The sequence below is a fragment of the Phalacrocorax aristotelis genome, chromosome W (assembly GCF_949628215.1).
Source record: "Phalacrocorax aristotelis chromosome W, bGulAri2.1, whole genome shotgun sequence".
In the NCBI taxonomy this organism is placed as follows: Eukaryota; Metazoa; Chordata; class Aves; order Suliformes; family Phalacrocoracidae; genus Phalacrocorax; species Phalacrocorax aristotelis.
In genome coordinates, this window is record NC_134310.1 from 26,771,174 (window position 1) to 26,798,644 (window position 27,471).

Below are 27,471 nucleotides of genomic sequence, written 5' to 3' on the forward strand. Positions count from 1 at the left end.
ATGGCGGTTGCCCGCTGCTTGCGGCTGTGTGGGCGTTGGCGGCTGGCGCTGCTGGGGCCTGGCTGTCGCCGCCTCTTGGCCGCAGCGGAGCCCCGGCGGCCTGGCGGGGGGCGACGCGCTGGAGGACGGCAGCGGCGGGGGGCGGCAGCGGCAGCGGCGGGGCGGACGCCGGCGGGGCCGTGCCGGGCCGGTCATGAAGGCGCTGACGCCGCTGCTCGTCCCGGAGCATTTCCCCAACGTCCCTCTCATCGCCGGGACGCGCAACCCCGTCTTCCCGCGCTTCATCAAAATCATCGAGGTGAGGCGGGGAGGGGAGAGCGGGGCCGTCGTGGGGCGGGTGGTGGGGGGGCCGGGGGACCGTCGTGGGGCGGCTTTGCCTGCCCTTGGCCGAGAGCCCCTCAAGGGGGGGCGGCAGTTTTTCGGCCGGGGTTTTCTGGTGGGCGGCGTAACCGCCCTTGACCGTGGGCGCAGGGGCATGATCTCCTTTCCCGGCTTCTGGTAATACGGGGCGACCTTTTCTCCTCAAAGCCACGGTTTGTCTTTACAGATTTCTTTTAATTGCAGAGTACTGGGGAGGGTAGCAAGGTGTGTAACGCTGTACAGCCTCCTGCTTCTTGGTGTTTGTTTCAAACTAGGTAGCTTGGCCATATCGGAATAGTGGTTTCTTTTGGGATAGTTACGGGCTTTGAGTTTCATAAGCATTGCATCAGTGTCAGTAATGCCGCTTCAAACAGGGAAGGTCAGTGATTCATGCAGAAACTCTTTAAGAGTTTGCTGTCTTCTCTGTGTTCTTTTTTGCGGCGAGCGAGGAAAGCAAGCAGCCAACTCAACGTGAGTGATAGAGCAAGCTTCAGTTTTATTTTTAAGTCACAGCGCTTTTATATGCTCTTGTAAACAAGCTTCAACAATTACTTCATACGGATTGCGACACCTCCTTAACGAACAGTCTATTTCTGTACTTCGTGCCTAAACTCCTTGTTGTTTGTCGGATGCTCTCAAGGCCGAGAGACATCCCTGCCTTTCTTCTTTGCTCTCAAGGCCGAGATATCTCTCGCCTTTCTTCCTCCTCCTGGTGACTTGCAGATTCTCTGTAATTTCCCATCATCGGGTCTGATCTCTGTAATTTTCCATCAGCGGGTCTGACACTGGGTCTGTAGTCAAGCTAATTCCATCGCGTACCTATAATCCTCCAGCCCGCTTTCTATCTCAAACAACTTATCAGGGGACCCGCATGTGGATTCAAGCCTATAGTTTCCCACATTTCCCCCTTTTTCTTTTATTCCTTGAGAAAGGAACACGGCACTCATACTTCTTTCCATCATTCGTCGCATACATTGCGATATACAAGGAACACACATTAATACAATGATAAACAGTATAAATATCATTAGTCCCATCTGCAAAATACTCTTAATCCAATTGCCAATGCCCCATCCATTAAACAAGCTGTTAAACCAATGCCATGGATCATCCTCCCTAAGTTCTGAGACCCTCCTTCTTAAGCTCTCAATACTTGCATGTATTGATTCCGAATGATCTGATAGATTCATGCAACACATCCCTTCAAATTCAGCACACCCATGTCCTTGGGCTAAAAGCAAAAAATCTATGGCTGCGCGGTTTTGCAGCGTAGCGTGTCTTACAGAGCCTACATCTAGTAATAAGTCAGATAACGCCTTTGATGTGGCATTTGTTTGCTTAGCTAGCCAACACCCTAGCTTGTTTAATGTCGTGAGGCTTTGAGCAACACCAACTCCAGGAGCCAAGAAGGAAGCAGCTATGATCTTTGCCGGATTCCAAAACTCAGCTGTAGAGTCACAGCTGTTCTCAAACTTATGAGTGCTCCTTTTGCTTCTCATCTTTCTATAATGTTGATAAATCATTGAAGTGTTAGGAGTAAGAAGTGTTAGGCGACCTATAGAGCAAGGCCCTCCCTTTATATGTGACGGGATGCCAGGCCAAGCCCGGTCTCCACAAATTAAAAACAAACCTGCAGGTAGCGCAATAGGCATATTGCTAGAGCGTGAGATATTTGCAGAGGTGTAGTTACACCAAGCAGTGGCATTTTTATATACACTTAGGGTGGCATTCACAGGCCAAGAAAGAGACTGGTTTCGTTCCGTATAATTAAAGTATAAACAAGCATCCATTGACAAAGAACCCAATAGCTCAAGCTCTTGTGGCTCGAGATTAGTTTGAGGGCGATGGACTGCCCAACCGTCCCAATTATTCACACAATTCTGGGGAGTATCACAAAGGCTCCCTAAGTGTGGTGTATTTTGTGGTATCACTAGCGTCCAATTATCAACCGGCACTCCAACCAAACAGGTGGAGAGGGGATTTCCTGGCGATGACAATGATAGGCAGATGGAATCTTGGCCTGTTAGATTTGCCAGGGTAACCCATACATTCTGTTTTGGCTGGGGCGGTATGTACATGCCCTCGGTGATTCTTATCACGAAACTTACGATGACTAACGGGAGTACTATTGATTTGTCTAATCCAGTCAAGGGTGTGCAATTCATATCGTCATTTCGTGGCCTGCGATAATTAAAACCTTATGTGTCTGTAATGGGTGATAGTAGCAACTGTCACACCACCCCCTAGCTCGATGGGTTCTTACCCACCCGCGCTGTTGACAGCTATGACACTCTCTTAGTACCCAGGGTCGGCACTTATTACATTGGGGACATTCTATCTGTATCCTGGCTACCTCTACCGGTGCAGTCATACGTCTTCACTGTCTCCTGTCACTTCGCAGATTTCGTTCTTCTGTTCGTTAGGCATAGCCTTTACCCATCTACTGGGTATCCATCTTGGACCTGTGGGGGTAAGCACACACATGTAACCTCGACCAAAGTATTTGACTTCTACGGGCCCTTGCCATAGACCAGTGGAAGGGTCTCGATACTTTACCATTACTGCCTGTCTTGATTCCTTCCTACCGTCATTCCCATGCACCCACGCAGGAGGGTTATCGTGTTCTGCAAATATGCACAAGTGATTTAATACAAACAAAACTTTTGCGAGCCGTTCTTGTACATCTTTTACGTCTCGAAATTTGTTTAGATATTGTTTTAGAGTCTGGTGCGCCCTCTCAATTATTGCTTGCCCTGTGGGTGAATGTGGAATGCCCGTGAGATGGCGTACCCCCCATGCCTGTAAAAATTTCCTAACCTTCTGACTACAGTATGCTGACCCATTGTCTGTCTTAACCTGTGTTGGAGTTCCCATTACAGCAAAACAGACTGTTAAATGACGTATAACATGGACGGCCTTTTCCCCTGACTGTGCTGTTGCCCATAAAAACTTGCTATAAGTATCGATAGTAACGTGAACATATTTTAGTTTCCCAAATTCTGACACATGCGTAACGTCCATTTGCCATATTTCCCTGGCCTGAAGGCCTCTGGGATTAACTCCTAGCCCTATGCCTGGTCCGTGATGGCTGCAGGTAGGGCAGGCTTGTCTTCGGCTGTAGGCTTGTAAATATCCATTCCAACACCCTTATCTTCTCCCCCTTTTTCTTTTTGCGCTGAGTAAGTGCACCCAAAATGTGAGTAGAACCATGGAGTATGGTGAGATCGATGGGGAGATCGGGGTCCAGCCGGTCTACTGCTCTCTGAACGATCTCGGAGCTGAGGCGTTGTATCATCGAGGTTTGTTCGGCAGTCGGTCGGACCGGCACGGCAGGGTCAGTGCCCTTTAACATAGGGCGAAGAACCTCCAAGTCATCATTAGTGATTCCGGCTACTGGCCGTAGCCATTGTAAGTCTCCTAACAGCCGTTGAGCATCATTGAGGGTTTTAATTGCTGTGAGTAACGTAAGTTTCTGTGGACTGACTTGAGAGTCACTGATGCGCCATCCGAGGCATTTCCATACTGGCGAACGTTGAGCTTTCTCTGCTGCTATTACTAGGTCGTGTAGCTGGAGCTGTTGCTGTAAATATAATTCTTGCTGTGCCGAGAAGGGTTGTTGTTGCGCGAACAAGATGTCATCCATGTAATGGTAAATTATAGTGTCCGGCCATTGCTGCCGCACATTTTTTAATGCAGCATCTACGAAAAGTTGACACAGAGTAGGGCTATTCTTCATGCCTTGTGGCAATACTGTCCATTCGAAACGTAAGTCAGGACCCTCTCTGTTGATTGCTGGTAACGTAAATGCAAATCGCTGGGTATCCTGAGGATGCAGCTTTATAGTAAAGAAGCAGTCCTTTAAATCAATAATTAGCAAATGCCAACCAGCTGGTAACATGGCTGGATTTGGAAGGCCAGGCTGTAAAGCCCCCATCGCTTGCATTTGCTGATTTACTGCCCGTAAATCATGTAACAGCCTGTATTTCCCTGACTTTTTCTTGATAACAAAAATAGGGGTGTTCCAGGGGCTTGTCGACGGTCGGAGATGTCCTTGATCTAATTGTTCTTTTATTAATATGTGGGCTTGCTGTAGACTTTCCCGTTTGAGCGGCCACTGCCCGACCCATACTGGCTCTTCTGTGAGCCATGCTGATCTTCTGTGGACGAGTGTCCATCAAAGTGACATCTACTGCTGTTGCCAAGTCCAAGCCGAGGCTTCCTCTGGTGGCGGGTTGCAAATTGGAAGCTGGCCGGAGCTGCTCGGCACGACTGGTGGCGTGGTGACGGAGTGCTGAGAAGTCACTGGAGCCGCAATTGGTGCCTGCGCGCTGCGACTCTGGGTGCTCAGCTTCCCGTTTCCCGAACGCTGGCAGGCAGCTGTATTGTGGCTTTGAGCTTGGCAGTGTTTGCACCATAAGTTAGCTTCGCTGCACTGTCTCTTCATGTGTTCTGCTTTTCCGCAGCGGAAGCATCTAAAAGTAGCTGGCCCTCTGTTAGGGTTTTTAGCTGGACCCAATGGGGCGAGAGCGGCACAAACTTGTTGTTGAACCTGTACCATTCCCTGCCCAACTTCCCTCAGTGCCTCAACTAACATAGCTTGAGGACCGGTAGGTACTCGACTCATGCGTTCAAGCATCACCTCAATGCCTGCGTCTAGGGGAAGTGTAATTAAAATACTTTTAGTAGCTTGGTTGGAGTTTTCCATAACACATTGACGCAGCAATGGGCCCTTCATAAACTCAGGTAAGTCGGTACGATCTAACGCTTCTGTAACTCGATCCACAAATGTGGCAAAAAGCTCTTCCCTCCCTTGCTTAATCGACATGTAAGAAGGGGTGATTGGTGCTGTTTTGACGCGCTGTAAGGCGTCCCTTGCTAGCCTCATTGATTCTCTTAATACATCAGGGCCTGTCTGCATTTGCATGTCTAGGGACGAGAAGGGTCCTATTCCCATAAGTTGTTCTACTATTACTCCTGCTAGCGGATCGTTTTGCTGGCGCTGGGTGTTTGCCGATCTATCGCATAGGGCGTGCCAGTGAGCCTGCCATAAAAGCTGCTGCGACTGTGTCAGTATGAACTTCATAATGTTTTTAATATCCTCGGGACAAAGCAGCCCGCTTCCCCAAATGTAATTTAGCATCTGTCTGGTCGGCTCACTGTGTACACCCGATTCGCTGACCGTACTTCTCAGCTGGTTCAAGATTTTCCAATCAAGAGGAGTATGGTGTGCGAATAAATTTTGATTGTTAGCAGGGTCCGGTTGATAGATGACAGGGAAAGCCTGAGCCAACAAGTCAGCGGTCTCTAGGTCCCCATTTTGTAATGCCTCAAACCCGATTTTCCGCCAGTCAACTCGGCTGCGCACACTAGGCACAGAACGGTGACTAGACGGGGTGCTCGGCTTATTTTCCTCCACCGGAGAAACTACATCACATAAATTTTCAATATCTTCACCTCCCTTTCCCAAGCTTATTCCTTCTCCGCTAGTTTCTACAGATCCACCAGGAGGAGGAGGAGGGGGAGGAGGAGGAATAAGGGGCTTTCGAGGTACGGTAACTGGGATCCCCGAGAAGGGAGGCGAAGGATAGCCTAAGCCAATTCCAATCTTTCCAGCATTGGGGTCACAATTGTCTAGCCGATCAGAGGCGGCTGTTGCTAATCTTTTTTCAGTTTTATATTTTTTCATACAGTTAATAACTTCCCGCCAAGGTTTCATTAGCTTTTTCGCTGTCTTATCGTCATCTATCACCAAGTCCCACAAACAATCACCATAAGCTCTCCACTCCTCTACTTCAAAGATCGACTCCGGTTCTTTAAAGAACCCTTTCGCTTTACCCACTGCAACTAGCCCTGACAAGTCTTTTAACTGACTTACTCCCCGCTTTTCTAAAAAGCGCTTTAATAATTCAAAAGCTACCTCGACCTCCATCGCCCGATGTGAGGATAAATCAGCGTCGTTTGTACGGCTCTCGCTCCCGGGTTAGCTTCAACTGCGGAAAGCGGATCCCCTCTTGAATTCCGAGGTTGGATCCAGGCCGGAGGGTCGGAACGTATCAGAAATGATGCATAAATCGACTCCTCTTTTGCCCCCTGGCCGCCGTCTGCCAGTGCGTCTCCGTCTCTCGCTGCCGCATCAGAAATAGTCCTTTTCAGGTCCCTGTTCGGGCGCCAGTTGCGGCGAGCGAGGAAAGCAAGCAGCCAACTCAACGTGAGTGATAGAGCAAGCTTCAGTTTTATTTTTAAGTCACAGCGCTTTTATATGCTCTTGTAAACAAGCTTCAACAATTACTTCATACGGATTGCGACACCTCCTTAACGAACAGTCTATTTCTGTACTTCGTGCCTAAACTCCTTGTTGTTTGTCGGATGCTCTCAAGGCCGAGAGACATCCCTGCCTTTCTTCTTTGCTCTCAAGGCCGAGATATCTCTCGCCTTTCTTCCTCCTCCTGGTGACTTGCAGATTCTCTGTAATTTCCCATCATCGGGTCTGATCTCTGTAATTTTCCATCAGCGGGTCTGACACTGGGTCTGTAGTCAAGCTAATTCCATCGCGTACCTATAATCCTCCAGCCCGCTTTCTATCTCAAACAACTTATCAGGGGACCCGCATGTGGATTCAAGCCTATAGTTTCCCACACTTTTTCTGAAGGTTAAGCAAATGTGTCCTTGGTTTAGTTTCATGGGCTTGTGTCAGCACCAAGAACAATATTTGTGAAAGCAGAAAACTGAGCTACAAGAAGAAAGCATGAGTTCAGTGTAGAGCAACAGTGCTATGGCGGGAGAGGGGGCTGAGAGATGGGGATAGTAATCTCAAAATTTCCGAGTGTGATCTGCACTTCTATATGTGTTTTCAAGAGCTATAAATTTAATCTTTGATACGTGACTTGAACTCACAGGCCAGAAATACTTTTTCCTATTGAAATGCAACAATTTTGGAACAAGTACTCATATTTTTGCTCCTCACTAGTATTTACACTATCTGATTTTGGATTAAATGTAATAAGAACTGAACCAGTAGTTTCCTATTCCTGTACTGTTATTTGTCATAAAGTTATTTTACAATAGTCTTTTTTTTTTTTTTGCATGTCCAAATCTAACATGTGCAACTTGTAGTGTCTTTCTAGATGTGTTGGGGGAAGGAGAAGATTATATATTATTATAATCATAGAATTGTTAAGGTTGGAAAAGACCCTTAAGATCATCGAGTCCAACCGCTAACTTATCACTACCAAGGCCACCACTAAACCATATCCTCAAGCACCACGTCTACCCTTCTTTTAAATGCCTCCAGGGATGGAGGCTCAACCACCTCCCTGGGCAGCCTGTTCCAATGTTTGACAACCCTTTCGGTGAAGAAGTTTTTCCTAATATCCAACCTAAACTTCCCCTGGCGCAGCTTGAGGCTATTTCCCCTCATCCTATCGCTTGTTACTAGGGAGAAGAGACTGACCCCTGCCTCGCTACAACCTCCTTTCAGGTAGTTGTAGAGAGCGATAAGGTCTGCCCTCAGCCTCCTCTTCTCCAGACTAAACAACCCCAGCTCCCTCAGCCGCTCCTCATAAGACTTGTTCTCCAGACCCTTCACCAACTTCATTGCCCTTCTCTGGACACGCTCCAGCACCTCGATGTCCTTCTTGTAGTGAGGGGCCCAAAACTGAACACAGTACTCGAGGTGCGGCCTCACCAGTGCCGAGTACAGGGGCACTATCACCTCCCTGCTCCTGCTGGCCACGCTATTCCTGATACAAGCCAGGATGCCATTGGCCTTCTTGGCCGCCTGAGCACACTGCTGGCTCATGTTCAGGCGGCTGTCAACCAACACCCCCAGGTCCTTTTCCTCCAGGCAGCTCTCCAGCCACTCCTCCCCAAGCCTGTAGCGTTGCATGGGGTTGTCGTGACCCAAGTGCAGGACCCGGCACTTGGCCTTGTTGAATCTCATACCGTTGGCTCCGGCCCAACGATCCAGCCTGTCCAGGTCCCTCTGTAGGGCCTTCCTGCCCTCCAGCAGATCGACACTTCCACCCAGCTTGGTGTCACCTGCAAACTTACTGAGGGTGCACTCAATCCCCTCATCCAGATCATCAATGAAGACATTGAACAGGACCGGCCCCAACACTGAGCCCTGGGGAACACCACTCGTGACAGGCCGCCAACTGGATTTGACTCCATTCACCACCACTCTCTAGGCTCGGCCATCCAGCCAGTTTTTAACCCAGCGCAGAGTGCACTTGTCCAAGCTGTGAGCAGCCAGCTTCTCCAGGAGAATGCTGTGGGAGACAGTGTCAAAGGCCTTACTAAAGTCCAAGTAGACAACGTCCACAGCCTTCCCCTCATCCACTAAGCAGGTCACCAGTTTAGTGAGGCAGGACCTCCCTTTCATAAACCCATGCTGGCTGAGCCCGATCCCCTGGTTGTCCCGCACATGTGCTGTGTAATGGCATTCAAGATGATCTGCTCCATGACCTTTCCTGGCACCGAGGTCAGGCTGACAGGCCTGTAGTGCCCCGGATTCTCCTTCCAACCCTTCTTGTAGAGGGGTGTCACATTTGCTAGTTTCCAGTCATCTGGGACCTCCCTGGTTGACCAGGACTGCTGATAAATGATGGAGAGTGGCTTGGCAAGCTCCTCTGCCAGCTCCCTCAGTATCCTCGGGTGGATCCCATCTGGCCCCATGGACTTGTGAACATCAAGATCTTTAGGCACGCAATCATATGACAATTTTGTGTGTAAGTCATTAATTTCAATGCACAGGTTAACAGTATCATACATTAAGATATCTGTTAAATGCTCTCTCTTATCCTGCGAATTCATTGTGCTTCTGTTTAATACTTTATTTCCTGACAACATGAAGTCTCTACAGTCAATATGGAATTACTAATTTTCTTCTTTCTGTTGATGTCTGTGACACTGGCAAGCATAGTTTTACTGGACGTTGTGCAAAATGAAAATAGGTGTGCCAAGATTAGAATAGGCCAACAACAGTGGTTTTGCTCATGCTGCTCTGTCAAGGCCAAGCTGTTTGTTATCAAAAGTGTTGAGCAGTGCAGCTTATGTCCATCACTTTGAAAGAACACTCCGTGGTCGGCAACATGACTTCATGCAACAGCAAAGTTAACAAGGAGGTGTTTTCTCGGTGACTGAGGGTTCTGCCTGCTATGATAACAATTACAGTGGTGTGGGAGATCTGCCAGGGACAGATGTGTGGCATCCAGGGAGCACAGGGGAGTAAGAAAGTCAAGCAGGAAGAAATACTGGCTGGGACTCAAAGCAGGGACTTGGGTAGGCTGGTGGGTGCAGGAGAGGATTTAAACTAGGGTGGGTGGGCAGAATTCAGGCAATTGATGGGGAAGATTGGACTAGCTCCCCAGTAGGAGTGGAGAGCTGGGACATACAGGTAGGGAAGGGGAAGGGAACAGTGATAGCAACAGAAACTCTCATAAAGTGTTCAAGTGACTGAGAGGTTTCTTGCTCGTAAGACTTGTACAGATTAGGCCTAGTTTCTCCCCCTGTCTTCAAGCTTGTCTTACGTACTCAGTGACTCATTTTAAATACTCAAATTTCAAGTTTCTCTAATATTCCCCTGCTTCCAATTTGCTGTCCCCTAATGAGGGCGAGACTAGAAAAATCCAAGATTAGACTTCATAATTCAGTCATAGGGTTTTACCATGCCTGGCCTTACACACTGAGGGTGCAAAGCCTATGGAATACCCACCTCTGACTTCATACCTATTGTTGTCCTAGGTAAAAAATAAGAAGCTGGTTGAGCTGCTGAGGAGGAAAGTTCGTTTTGCCCAGCCTTATGCTGGTGTTTTCCTTAAAAAGGATGATAAGTTAGTCGTTTCTCTTGATCTTCTTAAAAATAAGCTATTTCCATGGCTAGGCTGCATTTACACTAAAAGCTATGATCTGAAATTCCCTGCCTTGGATAGCATTACAGAAATTGTGTATAGGCTTGGGCCATCCTCTTACTGTGACAGTTTTCATTGCCACCACCAGCTCTGCGAGGAACTTGGGGCTTGCTTTAGAAAAGGCTGTTGTTATTTGGGAGGGAGATGAGCCATCCAGGTAGTTGGATGATTTGGAAAGGGGCTATGTGGTGGTAACGGTGGGGATAAAGTGAAGGATCTTTGCTCCTGCGTCCAGTTTAAAGTTCTGCAACCAATGATTGTTTCTTTCTTTTTTTAAATCTTACCTGCTTTCTCAAGATTCTGAATATCTACTCCAATTTTTTTTTCTCAATAGCAATAAATCTGATGTGGTGGAGGATCTGAATGAAATCTACCAGATGGGAACTTTTGTACAGATTCATGAAATGCAGGACCTTGGAGACAAGTTGCATATGATAGTCATGGGACACCGGAGGCAAGTATTGTACTTTCACTGCGTCTCACCAGACTTCCTTGTAAACAGATGCCTTTATTGTTTTCACCATGTATATGGATTTTTGTACACAACTCTTGTATGGCGAGCTTTTGCTTTGTTACTACCAGGTAACCTGATAGTGCTCCGGTGCTCCAGCCCCAATATTCTGAGCGCTATTACAGATGCGACAGGTTAGCCCCCAAAAGGAAGAGCTAAGGCCAGGTTGGGTGGGTCTCTGAGCAGTGTGGTGTAGTGGAAGGTGTCCCTGCCCATGGCTGGGGGGTTGGAACTAGATGGTCCTTTCCAACCCAAACCGTTCTGTGGTCATTCTCGTTTAACCGTAATGTGACGCAGGCAAGCATTCATTAAGCTGAAGTGTAGCAGTTTCTTTGACAAGTGCAGCAAGGTTTAGTAATGGTGAAGGAAATTCTCTGGAACTAATTCAAGCCAGTATTTTTTGCTTAAAAAAAATGTGGTCCAGAACTGTAATTACGTCTTGTCTGCGGAACCTTGTCCCAGAACTGAATTGAAGAAGATAAAATTATTGTTGGGAATATAGATTTAGCTATTTGTGCCAGTATTAAAAGGATATTTAAAAAAGTATAAAAAAGTATTTTGAGCTAAAATTGTGGTTTTGAAAGCATTAAATTATTTTCCAGTAGAAGGGAAAATACAAGGGCAGAAACATGGTGGGGGAGACAGATTCAGAGTGGGTTTTGCTTTGAAGCATTGCTTTTTTTCCCTCCCACTTACTTTGCTTCAGTTGCATTTGTTCTGGACAGCAAAGAATGGGCAGTACTTCTCGAAGCTGAATTTGCATGAGTTTGCAAGTCAGCTCCTTCCCAAATGAAGTCTTAAGACGTCCTGCTGCACTATCAAAGCACAACCTCGTTTGATTAGATTTTGGAAATAGGCAGCTGTTGGTTTTGGTTTACTTGGAATAGAAATATTTCCCTATAACTTGGAAGGTGTGGGGAATTGGTCTTTATTTATTTGATTGAGACACAGAGCACTGGTCAGTCATGTCCACAGGGACCACACTGGATATCAGACCCGAGGAGCGCGCTGCATTCACAGGGAAAATATAGAAAAGGAAACTGTGATATCAGCAGCCAAAATAATGAAATGCAGTGTCCTGCAAGTATGGGTCCTCTCATTTCTAAATCCCTGCCTTAGCTCTCCCCATCCACCTTCTAGCATGCCTTCTGGGTCAGGGCAGCAGCTCCTGTAGTCAATCCAGAGATATTTATATGCTGACTGGCCAGCTGGCTGCTGCCAAACTCCTTTCCAGTTGTCCTGCAGTGGGATGATGTTCTACCCAGCAACTGAGTTCCACCACCAGCAACCCAGCAAATCCAGAAAATGTTTTTGAATCTAATTGTCTGAGACTCTATTCTATTGACAAGAGTAGTCAAAATTAGTCAAAAGTTGCTGGTGGCAGATAGTCGGAGTAGTTGAGGAGGTCTTATTTTTTGAAGGAGATTACATGGCAAATAAGATCTACACCCTGTGCATAACGGCAGTTATCCTGTGAGCTGGGAGTCTGCTACACCACAAGGGTTTTTTGACTCTATTCCCAGCCTAGTAAGAACTTTGCCAAAAGCTGTTGCAGTTCCTGAGTGTTTGTCCAGCACTTGTATTTAGCGGGGAAACCTTTTAAGCCAGTGGAGAGGCAAGATTTTGATCCCTTTCTGGAGAACTGTAGGTCATAATCTGTTTTGAAAACGTCTGACGTGAGGTTGCCCAAAGAGCAGGCAAAATTCAGAAAGGTTTAAAAGCAGTAACAGGGAAACTAATTTTTGGAAGGTGATTATGCCATGTCATCCTGCCTGTCCCTTTTTAGGGATTAATAATTAATTATTGTGGAATATATTGTGGGTTTGATCTCTTTCAAAATCATAATCTACAAAATCTCTTTGTGTAATAGATGAAAATTTCAAATGTCTAGGTACGGAATGACTTCAAGGTCCCGTTATACACGTGGTGTGTAATATTGAGTATTACAGTAATGGAGCACATGTGGTTTAAAGCAGGGAGATTGATCGCTGAGAACCAGAAAACTGAAATAACAGAATATTATATTCAGAATTAAAGTGAAACAGTGAGCTTCCTTTTCAGAAGAGACAAGAAGAGGGTATGAATCCACATCATAGTTGTTGGTTCATGTAGCTAGAGAAACTAGCTCTGAACAGACCTATTCACAATGATGCCTTGTTAGTTGTTCTGTTTGTGTGCTGCAACTTGTCACTGAGACGTCAGACAGTCCGTGATATTGAGCTTTGTGTGCATGTGTATTTTCACCACCATTATTTAGATTATTCTTCTTTCAATCGCTAAAAATCTGGTTTTGTAGTTCTGCAACTGGTCTAAGCTAACACAGTTTGATAAAGGTGCTCTCAGCTGCCCTTGGCCTTTCATTCGCACACCAATAGGCTAATTCGGTGGTCAGTTAACTTGATTATTACTGTTTTACTAAATCAAGCCTTATTTTGACAAAATTAACCAAAAGCTAAATCTTGTCGAAACGTGTACAACCAGTCACCTTTGTCAAAGTCTGGAATTTTAGTTTACTCAAAATGCAACTTAGACTTTCCTTTTCACCCTGAAGAGCTGAAATCACATATAACAGAGGAGAATTGATTGTAGCTGGTTTCTTTTGGCTTTCAGAATTCGTATAAACAAGCAACTAGAGGTTGAACCTGAGGAGCCTGAGAACAAACAGAAAGTTAGAAGGAAACAGAAGCGCTCTAAGAAAGAGGCTGAAGAGGAGCCTGGAGCAAAGGACCAAGCTGTGGAAGTGGTACTAGATCCTGTAGCTGCTTCCTCGCAGGAAGTTCTCATGGTAGAAGTAGAGAACGTGGTTCATGAAGATTTTCAGATCACAGAAGAGGTTAGAGTGAGTGAACAGTCACGCAAGCCTGGACTTGTCCTGTAGACTTGCATCTCCATTTCTTGCTTAAAAGGAAGAGTTCTAAAATAAGGTTCAAATTTCAGACCTCAAAAACCAGTTCCTCCTTCTCATAGTCACTGCCTGAGGAGATTACATGAAAATAATGATTTTTTCATTACAACAGCTCAATTCCTTAGAACTGGTCACTTCAAAAACTTGCTGAATGAAGAGGTTGAGCTGTGCTTAAATCTCTGTATAATATTCCTTTAGCAAACTGAGTCTTTGCTCCAAGGTGACTTGAGCAGTCAACCTGATCGTATCTTTTGGCCAAGAACTGTTAAATTTTGTGCACGCAGGAAGCCAGCCTGTAGCCTTTCTTGCCTTTCCTTGTCTCCCAGGAAGAATAACTGCCCCCCCCCCCAAGTACCACTGCAGCACACCATTGCCGAAGGGTGGCCAGGGGCTGTGTTTCTGTGCTCCCGTGCTGGAGAGGTTGGGGAATGTGATATTTGTACTGAGGCCTTGTCTGTCCTTTTCCAGTCTTTTTGTTGATTAAATCTTTGTTGTGTTCGTAGGCACTTACTGCAGAAATTGTCAAAACAATCCGGGACATCGTTGCCTTGAACCCCTTGTACAGGTATTTCCCATGCTGCCCTGCTTCGGGAGCAGCGTGGTCTCAGGCTGGAGTACGCTGAGATTATCTATTCCATTTGTCCTTTTGCTGTAATGAAGAAGAGATATTTGCTGAATTGTCACGTACAACTTTGGTTTGGGATGCAAGTATTATCCATTGTTGGAAACGGGAAGCTTTGAAAACCTGATGTGAAACTTGGATACAAGGTAGGATGATAAGTCCTATGGCAGGTGATCTGGGTCGAAGTGAAGCTCGCTGCAGTAAGTGTTGTGGTCTGATTCATGTAATATGAGCATTGTAAGAATGTTGGCATACTGGCACACAAAAATTTTATGTAACTGTTAAGAGAGCATTTCAAATATTTGGTTTTATTTATTAGCGATCGTTTATCAAGTGATTTATGTGTTTGTTACTGAGTATTGGCTTAGTCAAATTTTAAAAAAATAGTTATTTTTGCTATGAAACTGAGCTGTGTTTCATTTCTTTACTCTGTCATAAAAAGTAAATAACTCTATAAGGAGTTACGAATGTAAAAGTTTACTGATCGTTTTGGGTCTTATTACCATTTTTTCAGGGAGTCTGTACTTCAGATGATGCAGGCTGGACAACATGTGGTAGATAACCCTATCTATCTGAGTGACATGGGTGCAGCACTAACAGGGGCAGAGTCACAAGAACTTCAAGACATCTTGGAAGAAACCAGTGTAAGATGAAGCTTTTTAACTAAAGTTATGCTAACTGAATCAAAAGTATGTCTGTTATCTGTCATAGTTTCGTTACCAGCCTCAGTAGAGAGAGGACTTCAGTACTATGTTTGATGGTAGGTTAATATCAGTGACTAGGTTCTTGTTGAAGGATACAGTAAGTTGTTAATAACTTGCCTAAGGGAAAGGCTGAATGCTCTGAATCTTTGGTAGCAAATAATTATTTAGCGCATTGGTTGCATGCTGTAGAATTGCTATGTGGTTTGTCTTTTTACATCTCCAGGTGCTGGGGAGTTCTCCCAGACAACCTGTTGGGAGCTTTTTATTCTCCCTTTCTCCCAGGGAGTTGCCAAGTGTCTGAAAACTCATTTTGTGTCTATTGTTTCCAGATTCCCAAACGGCTTTACAAAGCCTTTTCCCTTCTAAAGAAGGAATATGAGCTGAGCAAACTTCAGCAGCATCTTGGAAGGGAGGTAAGTTTTTCAAGTAACACATACCTTGTGTGTATTTGTATCATGTCCACCACTGTGATGCTTAGCACGTCCAGTGAAGAATTTTAAAGCAAGACAACAGTACACACTCTAAGAGGAAGTTGTTTTAGAGTTAAGATCTGCTAGTTTTCTTCCATTAGAAATTAGATTTTTCGTGCGTGTTGTAAAAGTAACAAGATGTGAGGCCACGGCATCTGCTGTTAAACTGCGTCCAAGTTGTAATTTCATGCCAATCCTAGAGGACTGCAGTTTTCCAAGCATCTGTGTGAAAATATACAGCATAATATTATGTATAGCACATAATAGTGTAAATAGCACAATGCTATTTTAAAAGACCCTCTGCTAACCACTGTGAACTGACTTATAGGTTTTAATCAGAAAACAATAACTGCATCAAAATGGTAAGTAAGTATATGAAGTACAGAGACTTGTGTATACAGAGTCAAAAGTTCCTGGGTTTATTAACTCCCAATAATTGGGGCTTTAAAAATTCATGTTAAGTGCAAAATGCTTTTGGACCGGGGTAGGGATTGTTGGAGGCTTCTTAAGCAAATTGGACACATGCAGTCTGTGGGACCAGATGGGATGCATCCAAGGATGCTGAGAGGGCTTATCAGTGTCATTGTTTTGTTGTCTCAATCATCTTTAAAACACTGTGGTGATTGGGGAGGTTCCTGGTAAGTGGGGAAAAAGGTAAATGCCATATACATCTTCAAGAAAGAGAATCGGGGAGACTACAGACATGTTAGCCTGCCCTCAGTCCCTGGGAGGATTATGGGGAAAATCCTTCTGGAAGCCCTGTACAGGCAAATGAAGGAGGACATGGTTTGGAAGGGCCAGAGGGATTTTCCAAGAGCAAACTGTGCCTCATGAACCTGATTGCCTTCTCCGATAAGAAGGCCTAGAGCGCAAAGGGAGAACAGTGACTGTTGTATACCTTGACATTAGCAAGGCCTTTGTTGTGGGCAGCCATGGTATTCTTATGACCAAACTGGGATGTTACAGACTGGAAGGATGTAGTACAAGGTGGGTGAAAAAACTGGCTAGACTACTGGGCAGGAAGGGTTGTGATCAACACTATAAAGGCTAACTGGAGCTACCTACTAGTGGTGTCTCTCAGGGAGTCAGTAAGAACCTACTCAAGTTCAGCAAAGAAATTAAGAGTCCCACACCTGGGCTGGAGTAACCCTGTGCAACAGGACAGGCTGGCTGCCAACTGGATGGAAAATATCTTTGCAGAAAAGGACTTTGAGGCCCCCCACGTACCAGGTAGCTGACCATGAATTAGCAGTCTGGCCTTGTGGCAAGGAAGGCCAGCTGCGTACTGGGCTCTGTTTGCAGTTGTGTAGACAGCAGATCGAGAGAAGTGGTTATTCCCTTCTATTTGGCACTAGAGAAATCACATCTGGCTTAGTCTGCCAATCTTTTGGTCTCCCCAGCATAAACAAAACATTGAAGTACTGAATCATGGCCAGTGGAGGCCACTGAGATGTGGAGGCAGCTGGACGGTGTCATAGTCATTTTTTATATTGGAACATGCTGCAAATGACTTCAGAGTAGTATTTTCAGTTGCTGAGAAGGTCATAACTGAGAAGTATTTGGAAGCATTTGATGTTTGATGGGTTGTGCCAGGAACAGAATAGTTACTGTGTTCGTTGCTGTATCTAGGTTGAGGAGAAGATTAAGCAAACACACCGCAAATACCTTCTCCAAGAGCAATTGAAGATCATTAAGAAAGAGCTAGGTCTGGAAAAAGAGGACAAGGATGCTATAGAAATTTCGTGAGCGACTGAAGGAGCTGGTAGTGCCAAAACACATCATGGATGTGATTGACGAAGAGTTGAACAAGCTGGGCTTGCTGGATAATCACTCCTCAGAATTCAAGTGAGTGTATGGCTTTGTCCTCTGCTGTCAGGGTTAGTTGGGAGAATGAGGGAAATCAATACAATTCTGTGGAGCTTTTACCTTAAGAGCTTCTTTTCTCTTTTTGTCATAGTTGTTTTCCCTAATGTAGCATGTGATCACGTCCTAGCTATTTCTAGGATTGTTCTCCAAATCTCCTGTTTTACTGTATTTGCCTCTCTTGATCATTTTAGGTCTTTTCTTGCAGCCTAATGCTGTGGATACGAACCGTGTGGTTCCTTACCCTTCGTGAAATGTGCAGTGATTCCTTCGACCCTTAATTTTGGCTCTTCTCTCTTGTACTTAGGTGTTTTCATTAGATGTGAGAGAAGCGAAGCTAGTTGCTAACACATGACGCTGGCTAAGCTACCTGAGGTGGTCCCTGAAGCGTTGGGGCAGGGTTGAAATTGCAGAGGAGTGAATAGCTTATACCACGTAATCCGTGACATGGATTGTCAGAAACTGAGCTTGCTTCAAACACTTCTTGTCTGCTGAGGCAATATGTGCTAGAAAATACAGTGGTCAGTGGACTCGTCAGCACTTTAATGTCCTGGATCTTTGCTTCCAAAACAAAATATCTTTTATGGAGTAAAAGACTGTGTTTGAGGGCAGACATGTCATTTGGATGAGAAATATCTTGATAATCATATGCTGGGAGGAGGGAGGAAGCTAGGGAAGACGCACTGGGCTTCACAGCCAGCATAGTGCCTTTCCCTTTCCCATGCCCCACACCACTGCCCAGAACACTATCCTGGGTCTTGAACAAGTCCTGTGGTGAAATGGCACCCCAGAGAGAAATGAGTCAGACAACGGGACTCATTTCCGAAATAGCCTCATAGACACCTGGGCCAAAGAGCACGGCATTGAGTGGGTGTATCACATCCCCTATCACGCACCAGCCTCTGGGAAAATTGAATGGTACAATGGACTGTTAAAAACTATGCTAAGAGCAATGGGGGGGTAGAACATTCAGGCACTGGGACACACATTTAGCAAAAGCCACGTGGTTAGTCAACACGAGGGGATCTGCCAATCGAGCTGGCCCTGCCCAGTCAGAAATCCTACATACTGTGGAAGGGGATAGAGTCCCTGTAGTGCACGTAAAAATATGCTGGGCAAAACAGTCTGGGTTCTTCCTGCCTCAGGCAAAGGCAAACCCATTCGTGGGATTGCTTTTGCTCGAGGACCTGGGTGCACTTGGTGGGTGATGCAGGAGGATGGAGAAATCCGATGTGTGCCTCAAGGGGATTTGATTTTGGGTGAAAACAGCCAATGAACTGAACGGCACAATGTGAACTACTATATGATATTGTGTGTCATCTCTGTGTTGTATCAATGATATCAGAGTACAAGCCTCCCAGCCCGTGGAAGATAAAGTGTGAAACAAGCAAAGTGCAGCAGTGATGGAACGATGACTGACTCGGTATGCAGCAACCCAACGCCACACACCATCTCTCCCACCCTGAAAGACTGATACGGCAGATGGAGCCCAGAGTCATGGACTGGGTGAACTCAATGGACATTTAAATGGACATTTTACAGGGAAGGTCCATAGACTAAGGGACTGATGTCTGTGTATTATGTTAAAGGATGGGAAGGGGAGGGGTGGTGGTTGGTAAGGTTGTATTGCATCATATGGGACCTGGGCATGGTGTAAATGGTATGGAATAAGGGGTGGAGAATGTGCTGGTTTTGCCTGAGAAGGGGTTAATTCTCTTCACTGTAGTGCCTGTGGTGGTCAGGGACCTTTCCAGCTTCCCGCGCTCTGCCACATGGGCAGGGGGCTGGGAGGGGCAGGGCCACAGCCAGGGCAGCTGACCCCAACTGGCCAATGGGATGTTCATTCCATACCATGTGACACCATGACCAGTATATTAACAGGGGCAGTTGTGGCTCGGGGACTGGCGGCGTTGGGTTGGCAGGCTTTGAGCAGCTGCGTCACTTGCTATTTGTTTTGGTGATTCATTCCCCTTCCCCCCCTCCCAGCCCTGGGTTTCATGCCTCTCCTTGTTTTCCTTTCCATTGCATTTCTGTTGTTGTTGGGTTTTTTTATTTTAATTATTAAACTGTTCTTATCCCAACCCACAAGCGTTACCCTTCTGATTCTCTCCCCTGTCCCACCGGTGGGGGAGTGAGCGAGCAACTGTGTGGGGCTGAGTTGCTGGCTAAACCATGACACTTACATGTTAGGGGAATGGTATAAGTTAGCACCCTGTAGTCCTTCCACTGTGTGATAGGTATTCTTGTCTGTGACTATAGCTTAGCTTAGCTTAACAAGTAGTAGCCCTCTAATCCATGATAACTCACTTGTTTTGGTTGCATGCACTTTCCCTAACACTTTGTGGTGCTTCCCTACAACACTGCTCAAGGCCTATGTCTTGTTGGGTGTGTCACATGGTCACGTAGGATAGTGGGCGTTTGGGTGAATGCGCAAAAAACAGATAGACTGGCTGTTTATGAACAAACACATGAGGATTTTCAAATGGATCCTTTAAAGAACCTTTGCATGAGAATTTATTGTGGTGAGAAACTTCTTCAACCTTTTAAATTTTTTCTCCCATAGGTGGATAAAATAGGAAGAGGATATCAAGGGGATCCGTCCTCCGCCTTTCTAGAGCTGTTGGACCCAGAACAGAATGCTAACTTCTTGGATTATTACCTTGATGTTCCTGTGGACTTATCAAAGGTATTTCTCTATTCTGCAGAGGTTGTAGAGCTGGAATGTATGAATGTGTATCAGTACAGAGATTTCCCATCTGTGAAAAGATGCTGACATTTTAGTCAGTTGGAAAGACTGATGGGATTGAGACACGGGTGGTGTAGGGGTGTCTCTGCGGGAGTTGGCTTTAACCAAAGTGTCTGTACATAGTTAAGAGAACCTGATTACCAGCGTACATCCTATAGCCCTAACTCCCTATAGAGCCAGGGACACAAAGGTGCCGTGGTCTCAGCTAGAAAAGGCAGGAGTTTTTCTTCTACGTAATGATTGGCAGAGTGTTGTCAGGTAAGGTGGCCTCATGCTGCTGTCAGGCTTTTGAAATTGGTTGTCTTTGCACACTGTTGCACTTCTTGTGCAGCTTACATTAATTGCAGAATTGTTGCATTAGAAATATATATACATAATTTGGTCAGTTCTGTGCTAGCTTCATAGAAGGTAGAAATAACTTAGAAATGAGATCTAGATCTACCCAGGCAAATAGTTTCCTAGTCCACATCGGACCATTCCAATTTCCCAGCTTGTGCTGTGTGCATTTCTAAACATTTATTTTGGGGGTAGGGAACATCCCACTATGTAGTTCTAAAATCCAAACCTTTTCCTGTAATAAAAACTAGTTTTGACAGAGAAGATGATCTTGCTCCAGCCCTTCAGACAGAGAAACACAGAACCAAGGAACTATTGCTCAGAGTAAAGCAGCAGGTTAATGAAAATGCTTAATAGGATCTTGTGATATTTCTAGGTACTTTTTATTTGTACTGCCAATGTAACGGAAACCATTCCAGAGCCACTGCGGGATAGAATGGAACTGATCAACGTATCGGGATATGTAACAGAAGAGAAACTTGCAATTGCAGAGGTAAGAGAAACCACCGATGTGCTCTGAATTACATCTGATAAAACGGGTTTGGCAGATTCAGGCTTACGTATTTACGTCCAACTGTGTGCCAAAAAAAAAAATTAGGCACGTGGCATTTTGGACAGAGTTCCTCTGATCTGAAACACCCAGTTAAAGTAACTCCAGTGTTCTGTAGGCTGTGGACTCCAGCAAATGGCACTAAGCCAAGAGCAGAATGAAGCTGAGTGAACTGGAATCACCAGGCTTTTGTCACGAGTACTGACAGAAGGATGTGGGGGATGCTTTCTTTCAGAGGTACTTGGTCCCTCAAGCATGAGTTCTGTGTGGCTTGGATGAAAACAAAGCCCAAATCACATCGGATGTCCTGACTGTTCTCATCAAGCAGTACTGCAGAGAGAGTGGGGTGAGGAATTTGCAGAAACAAGTAGAAAAGGTGAGGGAGAGTTGTGTGTAATGGCGACTGCTGTGCCTCAGCCATCTCCAGCTTTTTCTACAGAAACAAATTACTGTCTCACTCGGGTATTCAGGAAATCTGCCTATAAAATTGTGAGTGAAGAAGCAGAGATGGTCCAAGTAACACCTGAAAACCTGCAGGACTTTGTAGGAAAGCCCATCTTCACTGTGGATTGCATGTATGAAACCACTCCTCCAGGAGTGGTGATGGGTCTGGCCTGGATCGCTATGGGTGAGACAAAGTGACTTTTAGGTTAATGTCTGCATTTCCGTATAATTTTCAGAAATTGAATGTGATAGTCAAACTGAGTTTTCCCTACTGAGTGCAGTGAAGTTCTCCTACTGGCACCAGTAAAATTAATTTCTGTGGCCTTTTAGACCCTGGCTACTTCCCTGAAGGGACCCTTTCTTATTCCCTTAGTCAGGCTCATTCAAGGCCAGCATGTTTTCTCTTTATGTTCCATATCCCATATGAACCACATACATTAGGAACAGCAATGACTAAAAGCATCAGCATTTTTGGGGAGGACGAGACCTTGTCTGCTTCCTTAAAAGCAGGAGGTGCCAGTCTGACTTGGGGCACAGCTGAGGCATGCTGTATCTCTTCAGTGGTGTCACAACACTGACCTCGCTTTCGATGTCAATACAGTTATTCTAGCACTTAATTAAGAGGGAAATGATCAGTATCATGGAGAAGGTAAATAGATGTCTGACACTGGAAAGCTGAACTGGCTAGAAGTGTGTTATGGTATGAGCTCATCTTACTTTTTGGCTACGAAGAGCCTGAAACCATTATAAGAACTGGTGGGGGTTGCATCGTATTGGAGCGTGAAGTCCAAAGAAGCAATGAATGGAGACTGTCAGTGCAGTGCTGTTGAGATTTCTAGGTAGCCAGAAGGATTCTTGCAGGGATTCAGAGTGCAGGTTTCAACTGTTCTTTACCCAAGAGCTAGTGTCTCACCAGAGAGCCCCAGTTTCAAATTCCTGACATTGCTTCTGCATCACCAAAACAATCTGTTTCGATTTTCCTTTAACTTTCCTTGGGATGTTGTTTTTCTTTTCTTTCCTAGGAGGTTCCACTCTCTTTGTTGAAACATCCCTGAGGCGACCCAAAGACAAAGAGAACAAGGACGGGTCCCTTGAAGTAACAGGGCAACTGGGAGATGTAATGAAAGAGTGCCAAAATAGCGTACACATTTGCAAGAGCCTTTCTGATGCAGGAGGACCCCAACAATGACTTTCTCATGTCTTCCCATATCCACTTGCACGTGCCAGAGGTAAACTGATGCAGAATTCACAGGGCATGCGTAGGAGCTAGGCTGGTTTGCCCCCCTAGACGTGAAGCTGGAAAGCACTTTATTTGTCCGTCTGTTGTGCAGAATGCCCTCTCTTAGCAGTAGAACCTAGAAAAGAAGACATTTTCCTCAGGATCCTGTGAAAGCATTCTTATGAGCTATGTTTCCATTCCATTATGCAGCAAGCATGTGGTGAGAAGAGAGGGGCTTGGACAATGCTGTAAGGAATCCTAGAGTTCTGTTGTAGCTGTTGGCCCTGTTGTGCAGGTCAGGAAACCATGGCATAGAGAGAAGTGATTTGGATAAAAGCTTGTATGCAGCTACAAGGAAGCCAAAGCTTAGGTCTGTCTGTTACTAGGTGTGCTGGTTTTGGCTGAGAAGGGGTTAATTCTCCTCACTGTGGGGGTCTGCTACCTTTCCAGCTTCCGTGCTCTGTGTGGTGGGGGGGGGGTGGGTGGGGCTGGGAGGGGCGGGGCCATGGTGGGGGCGGCTGACCCCAACTGGCCAATGGCAGGTTCATTCCATACCATGTGACACCATGACCAGTATATGAGGGGGGGGCAGTTGTGGTTCAGGAGTGGCGTGGCATTGGGTTGGTGAGTGGCTGTGTTGTGTGCAGTTTGTTTTGGTGGTTCGTTCCCCCTCCCCCGGGGCTTTGCGCCTCTCATTGTTCTCCTTTACATTGCATTTCTGTTGTTGTTTCTTCTAATTTTAATTATTAAACTGTTCTTATCCCAACCCATGAGCGTTACCCTTCTGATTCTCTCCCCCATCTACTGGTGGGGGAGTGAGCGAGCGACTGTGTGGGGTTGAGCTGCCGGCTAAACCATGACACTAGCCTTCATAAAGGCTTCAGGTCATTTACAGGTAATGGAAACTACTACTCTTGGTCTCTGTGCCATGGTTCCTAGTCTGTGTAATGGCAGTGAATGCATGTTTCCAGTGTTTGGGACTGAAACTAAATGCACACAGTGCTCAGAGGGGCTCACACACCCTGTAACAGGCTTTGGGCAGGTGCTTTACTGAAGACAAAGTTTGTACTATGACTGTGCCCAAGCTGTGCTTCTGAACTATTGCATGCTTTAACCTAGTCCCCAGTCTCCTTGGTGCAGCTTGCTCTGTGTCTGTGGAGGTACTTGGTTGTTGTCTGTGGGTTGGTTTTCTGGAGGATCAGAAAACAGGAGGCATTACCTCTGCCTCTACTCCCCTGCAAACGTTCACTTCTGCTGCTCTTACTTCAAAGATCTGTTTGATCTCAGATAAATCTAGGCTATCACTAGTTTAGGCCTGGATTTTATTGGGCTTTCTAAATTGAATGATCTTTTCTGCCTTGAATGATTTTTAGTATTGTCCTCCACTATTTTGTGACCCTTGATGCTCTCTTCCCTTGTGATGCTGACCTCTGTTACTTGTTTCCATGGTCAGCTTAGGGCAACTAAAAGCTTCAAAGCATTTGTGCTCTGTTTATTTTGCTCATGTTGCTTGTTCAAAGTCCAGAGCCTGATGAGTATTGTGGTGGCATCAGGCCAGAAACCAAATTGTAGACTCATGGATTACTCCTCATGAATAAGATGAGGACTCACATCATTGTTAATCGGCCGACTCAAATAGCAGGATTCTATCAGTGACGCTTTCACAAAAACCTTTGTGAGACACCCTGAAATTTGGGCCACGTTAAAACAGCAATGACAAAGGTATTGTCTGGCTTTGCTACTCTTTGAGCGAGCTAAAGGCAGGGGGTTGTGCTTTTTTCTTTTTAAACAGGGAGCAACACCAAAGGACGGACCAAGTGCGGTGTGTACGATAGTAACAGCTTTGCTATCGCTGGCCATGAATTGCCCAGTGAGGCAGAACGTGGCCATGACTGGAGAGGTGTCGTTAACTGGAAAAATTCTTCCTGTCGGTGGAATCAAGAAGACTATTGCAGTAAGAGCGCTTAGCTTGCCTCTGTGCCCCATCTGTGGGAGAGAGCCCTGGCTTCGGCTCAGCGGTGACTGGGACACCCAGGGTGATGGCTCCTGTAGCAGGAGAGGCAGTGATTCAATGCACACTGTGCAGGAGCCTGCTGGAGGAGCATGGGGACCTTGCCTGTGTCTGGCTGTGAGGATGGAGATGGGACCCCAGGCTTTGTGCCAGGGCACCTGTGGTGATCTAGGTATTCGACTGGTAGAATAAAGGGTGGAAGGGATCATCTGGCTGTTAAAGCTGTCTTCTCTAACAGACCAGTATGGTCCAATAATCTGTGCTGGGTTGAGGTGTCTGTTTAAAGAGGGCATCCCGTGTAGATCTGACGTATCCATAAGGTGTCATCCTTAACATTAAGACACTGTTCCCTAGTTCCAGCTCAAATTTGTCTGACTTAAAATTCCATACAGATATCCCTATGTTTTTCTGATTTAGATGGAAGGAACTGTCTTGCATTTTCCCCTGCAAAGTTTTTGTACATCATAATTGAGTTACTTTATCCTTTTTGTTGTTGTTTTGGTTTGATTTTTTGTTTAGTAGCTATATAGACTGAGTTCTCTGAAGCACTCTTGTGAGCCCTGGATTTATAGTGGTGCTTGCTTTTTTGGTTTCAGCCCTTTGCAGTCTTCAGAATTTTTTTCCAGGCATTGAATCTGTCTGTATTTCTCATCTGCACAGCTCCTGCCTACATCAGCCTTGCATCACATACTCTTTCGGTAGCCTGTTGAGCTGGGGCTTCACGTCAGTGTTGTGTCCCCAAATCTGTTTGGGCTACAGCCTTGGGCAATGTGATTCCTTTTCCTTCTGTGGCTTTAGAATGGGTGAGTTTGCATTTTGTTTTGTGGTGGGCATCACAGAAGGACTAGCACGTGTGGCCATGCAGGGGTAAGTGCAGGGTCACCCATACAGTGAGTGGGTACAAACCTGCCGCTTGCCGAGCGGGCTCCACGTCCTGTGCTCCTTCTGATGCGGATGTCCGTATCATGAGGTTCTGTGGAACGGTGCTATGGGTCATGCCTGCTGAGGGGGTGGGTTGGTCCAATAAGCTGTTCCTAATTCTTCCTTTGATTCTAGGGTTTATCCTCACCCAAGTTGGATCAGACTTTAGAACTCTGTAAAATAGTATGAATTGGTCTAAACAATCCCCCAAGGTGCTGACAGTCCTATTAGAACACCTCCCACGTGGGCTGTCCCCGCAGCTGAGTGTGGGACTGGAGAGGGTGTGTTTTGGGGGCCTGGGGAGCCCCAGAGCATGATCCATCCTTAGCGACTTCTCCTGTAAGTAATGCCCTTGCTGCTCACCAAAGACCAGAGTGAAGCCAGACACACTCTTAAGTAACTGTTCTTGTTTTCTAAAACGGGAGAGCATGTTTCTAGTAGATTGATGGATTTCTAGGACTCACAGGCTGCATAACTTTATTTCCCCCGTAGGCAAAGAGGGCTGGTGTTACCTGTATCATTCTGCCATTGGAGAATAAAAACCTTGCTGGATTCATTACAGAAGGCCTAGAAGTGCATTTTGTTGAGCACTACAGAGAGGTATTTGATACAGCATTTTCAAAGCTGGATTCCACTGGAAGATGACGTTAAACAACCCAAGGGCTGGAAGGTGGAAGGTCTGTCCCTTAATGCTTGGCCCCCCACCCAGAAATGGGGTGACCCGGGGGCCATCCTGAAGCAGAACATAGAGCTATTGCTGCTGCGCAGCTGTTAAAATGAATTATGGCTTTGGTAGAAAAAAGTATTTGTCACTCTTAATATTGAATTGTGATCCATGTTAAGTGTTTCCAATAAAATAGGCAAAATTTTGCCTGAGGAATTGTGCATGTTAACAGCTGCCAGTAGCAGAGCTAGTCTAGTCTATTCTAATTAAAGATTTTTCTGTTATTTCACTGTAATTCTAAGCATCTGCTTATGGAAACATTAGCTGTACAACCTGACCTGGGGCTGTGATTCACACATAGTGTTCCTGATGGACTGGGAGCTGAGTAGCTCTTGGAAACCTCTCTGTCTCAGCCTATAAGCCTGTGCCAGGCTGGAGGGGAAGCTCTGGAAGCCTTCTAGGACATAGCAGCAGAGCTGGTCCATTCAGCTGCAGGGGAACATGGTTCTCCTCCAGATTAAATCACAGGTCAATACCATCAGAAACAACTCCAAGCTTGAAGAGAGCAAACCTGGGCAAAAGAGCAGCATGCTCAGTCTCAGCAGTTCATACCACACTCCTCCATAGACTGGCTTTGCTGCTGCAGCACTACAGTGGTCACTGAGTGAGAAAAGGAACTAAATGTTGTAGCATGATTCTTGTAGGTCACTAAACACAGGCTTGGGCAAGAGAACTTGAGTACTTCACCTTACAGCAAATGCTAGAAAAACTGAATTGCGCTAGAGGAGGAGTTAACTGAAGCCTAGTTGAAATGTGTTTCTTTGCACAGGACAAACAGCACTCATCCTGGCTCACTCCATGGCAGCCCTTAGTGGAGAATAAGGAATGATCCTGCTGAAATTCAGGGAGCTCTCACTGACTGCAGTTCTCCCTCCCGCTTTAATGCACTGCAGAAAGCAGTGGAGGGTACAAGGGGAAACACACGAGTAAGAAAACCTGCACAAGGTTCAAGGTTGAAGTGCCAAAGTTTTTATTCAACAGCAATTTTTGCCCACTGACTTCTCCCCTGGAGAGGCTGGGAGGTGGAAGGTATTGCAGCCGTCACAGGCTTAGAGGCTTCCACATCCTGAGAAGGGCTTACTCCACAAGGCCTGGAGAAGTCCCCTGCTAGAATGTAGCACAGGCCAGTACCAGCACCACTAGCTGCAGGTAAAATAAAACAGCAATACAGGTTCTG

The 27,471-nt window shown here is 45.9% G+C and overlaps 1 protein-coding gene and 1 long non-coding RNA gene across 2 annotated transcripts in view; one reads left to right on the top strand and one right to left on the bottom strand.

Annotated features, from left to right (window-relative positions):
• Positions 1-26,571, top strand: LOC142049680 (lon protease homolog, mitochondrial-like). The gene is given in 19 exon segments (XM_075077609.1): positions 1-86; positions 88-298; positions 10,102-10,190; positions 10,603-10,722; positions 13,390-13,618; positions 14,188-14,249; positions 14,821-14,950; positions 15,340-15,423; positions 17,110-17,213; positions 17,215-17,325; positions 17,552-17,573; positions 19,907-20,029; positions 20,802-20,918; positions 21,211-21,352; positions 21,355-21,603; positions 22,442-22,547; positions 22,549-22,648; positions 24,431-24,592; positions 26,063-26,571. Coding segments are annotated over 19 exon segments (2,400 nt in total). The 3' UTR covers positions 26,216-26,571.
• The window catches only part of LOC142049855 (uncharacterized), a 704,768-nt gene that overhangs the window by 58,780 nt on the left and 618,517 nt on the right, over positions 1-27,471 (bottom strand). The gene's annotated exons all lie outside the window — the stretch shown is intronic.